At 49.1% G+C, this 5,052-nt stretch overlaps 1 protein-coding gene across 1 annotated transcript in view; it reads left to right on the top strand.

The window, feature by feature from the left end:
• Positions 1–520: 520 nt before the first annotated feature.
• Positions 521–5,052, top strand: part of LOC104496611 (nuclear pore complex protein Nup93-like) — a gene marked incomplete at its 5' end in the record, with an annotated part of 6,881 nt that continues 2,349 nt past the window's right edge. The window contains 3 exons of the mRNA XM_010139756.1: positions 521–638; positions 1,000–1,083; positions 1,863–1,991. Coding sequence (XP_010138058.1) covers positions 521–638; positions 1,000–1,083; positions 1,863–1,991 — 331 coding nt within the window. The remainder of the gene's footprint in view (positions 639–999; positions 1,084–1,862; positions 1,992–5,052) is intronic.

Here is a 5,052-nt window from a genome sequence, read left to right as displayed (position 1 = left end):
CAGCAGCCAGCACCACGTGCTTCGCCACTCGGACTGCTACCTTGAGGAGGGAGCTGCTGTCTGCCCTCGTGCTGTGGGAGCGAGAGCAGCCAGCGCTCCACATGCACCAGAGAGAGCGTGCGGAGGCGTTTAATTCGTTTTTGAATCTTAACTTCTTGCCTGAAGCAGGCCATTGTGCTGGAGAATTGTCTGCTGTAAAACAGCGTGTTAAACACGCTCGTACAGCGCTTGCCTTGCGGGTCTCTGGTTCCTGTCACTGTTTTTCCCATGAATGTGGCAAGTCAAACCATTTAAAGGGAAACAAATGCTGGATTTGATGGAAAACTAGAAGAGAACAAAAGTATTTTAAAAAGGCTGCAACCTGTGAAAATTCTGCCTCCTCGTTAAGGAAAATGAAAGCTGTCCTTTATTAGATGCCTTCTGTCCTTGTGCCTGATGTCGCTGCTTCCAAGAATTGTGAGAGCACATTTATAAATGGTTGTCATTTTGCACAATGATATTGTCAAACAATTTCTTTCAGGTACAAAGCTCAGGGGATAAGTGCAAAGAAATCCGTTGACTCCGCATTCTACCTTCTGCTAGACTTAATCACGTTTTTTGATGAATATCACGCCGGTCACATTGACAGGGCCTTTGATGTAAGTGTCACGAGTTCTGTTTGAGGCACAGCCTTCCTAATGCCCTTGAACGCCCAGACTGTTTCCAAAAACATCACTTCGAAAATTGTATTTAATGAGTTAAATTTCTACAGCATTGAAATTCTAAAAATGTATTTCTTCCTGGTTGCTTGATGATCAGCATGATCTTTCTGGACCTGTCTTGCAGAACATGGAACAAAATCTTCCTGCTCCTCAGCAGTGTGAGGAGATAAATAACAATGAAATGATTTCTCTTGAATGGAGTTGGGAGTCTTTCGTTAACACTTCAAAACATGCTTTATTAGTATAGGGCACACAGAACGTTGATTATCTGCCCTGATTTCTGCTTTTCTTTTTGAAGATTATTGAACGCCTGAAGCTCGTGCCTCTTAGCCAGGACTGCGTAGAGGAGAGGGTTGCTGCCTTCCGGAATTTCAGCGATGAAGTAAGTCACGTTTTGTGGTTTTAGCTTCCAAAAGCCTTTTGTTTTGCAAAAACGATCTGAAAACCTCGTCACCTCATCATTCTTATTCTTTAACGGGGAAATAGGATGGAATTATTTTACGTTAGTACAAGCAGACTCTTGGCTTGCAACTTTTTCTCCTTAGTGTTGCTCTCTGGAGCACTAGAATTCTCCACCCAGAAATCCCGTCTCCATTTTGCAGGAAGCGTCTGCAGATCTGAATCCCTCTGAACTTACTGAGTTTGAGTCAAGAGTCTGGAATATTGAAAACTCTTAACTGTGCTGCTGACTTAGCTCTTCCGTGCTCTTAGTGGTCGCTGAGCATTTGTTAGGGCCTCGTGTTTCCTCCCCTCCAAGTTAGAGGAACTCGTGTGTTTTGGTGTGAGCATGTGAAGTGTAATGCCAGGCTGCTGCTGCTCTCCACCTGTACGAGCTGGAGGGTGACACTTCTCTTGTAGGCAGCGTTGGTGGGTGTTTGGGTGCTCTGAGTTTTGCAGTCAGGCGCTTAGAGTTTTATCTGAACTGTTGCTGTCAGACGCTGTGGTGCAGCCGTTATGACTCTGTCTCAGAGTGCTGGGGAACTGTTTTTTTGCCCGGTGCTGCAGTCACAGCAGGGGTAACCGTTAAACGTGGGACTGTTGTAGGAGTAAATATCAACCACTGTTACCATTGTAGCTTGGACTTCTGATGCAAAGGTAATGATTCTGTCAACCTGCTCCTCGTTGCAATGTGTCCCTATTTTTTTCCCTTTCCGTGTGTAGATCAGGCACAATTTATCTGAAGTCCTGCTTGCAACGATGAATATTTTATTCACTCAGTATAAGAGGATGAAAGGCACAAGCCCAGCCACCCCTGCCAGGCCCCAGCGGGTAATGGAAGACAGAGATTCGGTAAGACGATAACCCTCACTCTCTGACAAGTTTCCTACTTCCTTTTCTCCCTGATTTCAAGGGATCGGGCTTCAGTAACTGAATCTCTGATGCTCTTCGCTTTGGACTTGCTCAGTTACTCAGTCCTGAGACTGGACTTGCATAGCTTCAGCTTTGTGTGTAGAACAGATGTTGCTCTAAATGGCATTGAGCTAATTAAGGTACATTACACTCTATGTCCGTCGCCTAGCAGGAGGAAACAAGTGTTCCCTTTGCTTCCTGGTGGGATCTCCAGCAGTGAGCGTGGCTGGTGTTGCTGCTTGACAGCTGAGCTGGTGTTTTTCCAGAACCCGATTTCTCCTCCTTTCATTTGAGATAGTCCCTGTTTGTGCAAAGCTGATTCCTGGTGAAAAGGCCTTCCTTGACTCCTCTCCATGACTTCCTTCTGTGGTGACGTGGGCTGACATTTTCAGTGTCCTTGGGCAATGCACCAAGACGCTCGAGTACGTTACACGGAGAATGGCTGTAGCAGTTCGCCGGTGGTGCTCTGGTGCCTCTGCAGCAGAGTGGGCAGCTTCCAGGTGCTTGGTCTGGCTGCTTGGTTCACACAGCTGACAGCGGTGGCTTTGACCACCGCTTGAGGCAGTGCTGAAGCATCTCCCCCACCACCCCAGGCTTCAGGAAGCCTCAAAATAGGCCCCACTGAAAGGACGCAGCCAGATTTGCGGGCAGGCGCCTGGCAGCATGCTGGGGTGAGTAGAGGGCTCCTAAGTGTCGTGGTTGTCGGGTTTGGTCTTTTAGCTCATATTGAGTTAAACCTGCCACAGGCACTTGAAAGCCAAGGCCAAACCACTCATCCCGCGCTGGAGATTAGGAAATGAACATCAACTGACTGGAGAATGAAAACTGACCTGGGCCACGGCCAGCTTTATTCCAGGCTTTAGGCGTCTGCAGAAGTGCCTGTGCTCTGTCAATGGCAGTATCGGTAAACGCCTTAGCAGCATTTCTAAATCACCTAGAAACGGCAAGGCTGAAGTACTGACGCAGCTTTTGTCTCCGGGGTGCAGTCGGTGTGTGGGCTACAGGATCCTGCCTTGCCACTGCGCTTGTACTGCAGACTGGAATACTGAGAAGGACGCGATGCATGCTACCGGGCTTCTCCCACCTGGCATTCTGCCTGGGTGAAGAGGTCCCAGGCTAATGCAGTCCGTTACCTGCCCCGTGACTTCACAAGGTTGGCACTGAGCAAACAGCCTCAGCTCTTTGCTTTCCCAATGGTTTGGGTTTGTGATTTCAGTCTTGTGCCCTGTGTAGAAGCATTCACCCTCTCTGTAGGGGTGTAGTGCTGCTAGGTGTCACCTTGGTATGAACACTGTGACCGTGGCCTACCAAAGGCTGTTGGGCTCGATGGCAATGGGATGGGCAGCTTTGCTGGCAGGGGGCTGCGCAGGAGGAAGCCACCTGGATGTCGTGTCCTATCAACAGTGTGCGCAGTGGGAGCGTCTGCGTAAACCGCTCTGCACTCTCCTGCTGTTACAGCCGCGGTGACTGGCTGGTTGTACCTTGCTGAAAACTCTTGTAAGTTTTCTTGTGTCAGGCTTCAAGTTTTGTTAATCAAGCTTCTGGTGCTGTGGAGGGATCTCATGGCAGCAGGGTGTCCGTGGCTCTGGAGACACAAGATTTCTGAGCCGTGCCTCTCTGGCCACCACATGCAATAAAAGCTGGGTGTAGCCATCAGAGGGGGCTCTGCCTGCTGTCCCTGCAGCCAGGGGGGTGATAAGGGAATAGCCACGTGACTGTTGCTGCAGAAGGGAGCATAAATCTGCTAATGTAGGATTAGCCTGCAAGAAAAAGATGGACACCTGTGTGATTCCCAGCTGCCTAAAGATCTGTGGGCACAGAAAAATACCATCCTGGGCACGTGGAAGGCAGAGTAAGGACAGCTTAGCACGTGCTCCCCTTTTTTTCTTACCCTGAAGAATAGTCCCCAAGGCCGCGGGAGCAGGGAATCCAGGGCGCTTCAGCTTCCCTGTCTGAGAAGCAACTTGGGTGATTTTAGTGGTGGGAAGAAATGAGGATGCTTCACACCAGAGAGGAATCTTCCTGTTCACCTGAACAGAGACAGCAGATAGGAGCTTCTGCAGGCTGTGCTTGGCAAGAATCCTTCTTTGGACCTTCCCTGGGAGAAAGGCAGCTTTTCCTTTCTCTCCAGGGAAATCAGGCTCTTCCAGAAGCTTTAACAATCTCAGGGCATTGCCCCGTAGACAGTGCAAGCAAAAAATGTCCTTTCCTTGACTAGGTCATTGAAATCCCTGGGTTTTCTATAGATCCATCGGAGCAGAGAGATTCAAATACCTCTCTTCAGCAGAAGAATTTGAACGCATGAGATGATAGCTGTTCGTAAGTCTGAAGCTCACTCCACGCAGCAGGGGCCAGTCCCCAGACTGGAGCACAGGGCTCTCAAATTTGCCTGCTGGTGCCAAACACTGGTCCGCTGGCTGCCCTAAGAGGAATCCTGCTGTAACAGGAGGGAGCAGAGGGACTTTGACAGGAGCGGTGGAGCTGGCAGCAAGGGCAGGATGGAGAGGAATCATAGCTCTGGATTTCCCTGGACCAGTAATGTGCTCTGCTGGAACATCTCCTGTCCCACTCGGAGGTGAAACGGGCTTCGTTCAGAAACGATCAAGTTTGGAGTAACAGGACTGTGTTTATTTCAGAATGTAATTACTTAAGCTGGGGTTTGAGTCTTTTTTTTTAACATATATACATTAATTAGTTTTGGGAAGGAGGGAGCAAAGTCCTGTCCCACTCAACCTGATCCATTTTGTCAGATTTCAGGCAGAGATCGCAGTGAGCCTGGGCTGCAGCGCTGTGACTGCTGCAGTGACAGCCCTGACCTCGATGCCGCGAGTGCATGACAGCAATGTCATATGCTCCCCGCCCTGGTCCAGGGTGGCAAACTCTTGGGAGCAGCCCAAGGGCGTGATCACTGCAGCAAAATTAGGTTGGGGAAGGAATGGAATTCTTTTTCTTTTTTTTTTTTTTTTTTTTATTTTGTGGTCTTTTTTTAAATCGCAAGCGG

This window comes from Buceros rhinoceros, unplaced genomic scaffold (assembly GCF_000710305.1).
Source record: "Buceros rhinoceros silvestris isolate BGI_N320 unplaced genomic scaffold, ASM71030v1 scaffold13987, whole genome shotgun sequence".
NCBI classification, from domain to species: Eukaryota; Metazoa; Chordata; class Aves; order Bucerotiformes; family Bucerotidae; genus Buceros; species Buceros rhinoceros.
This window is presented reverse-complemented; position numbering and strand designations above follow the sequence as displayed.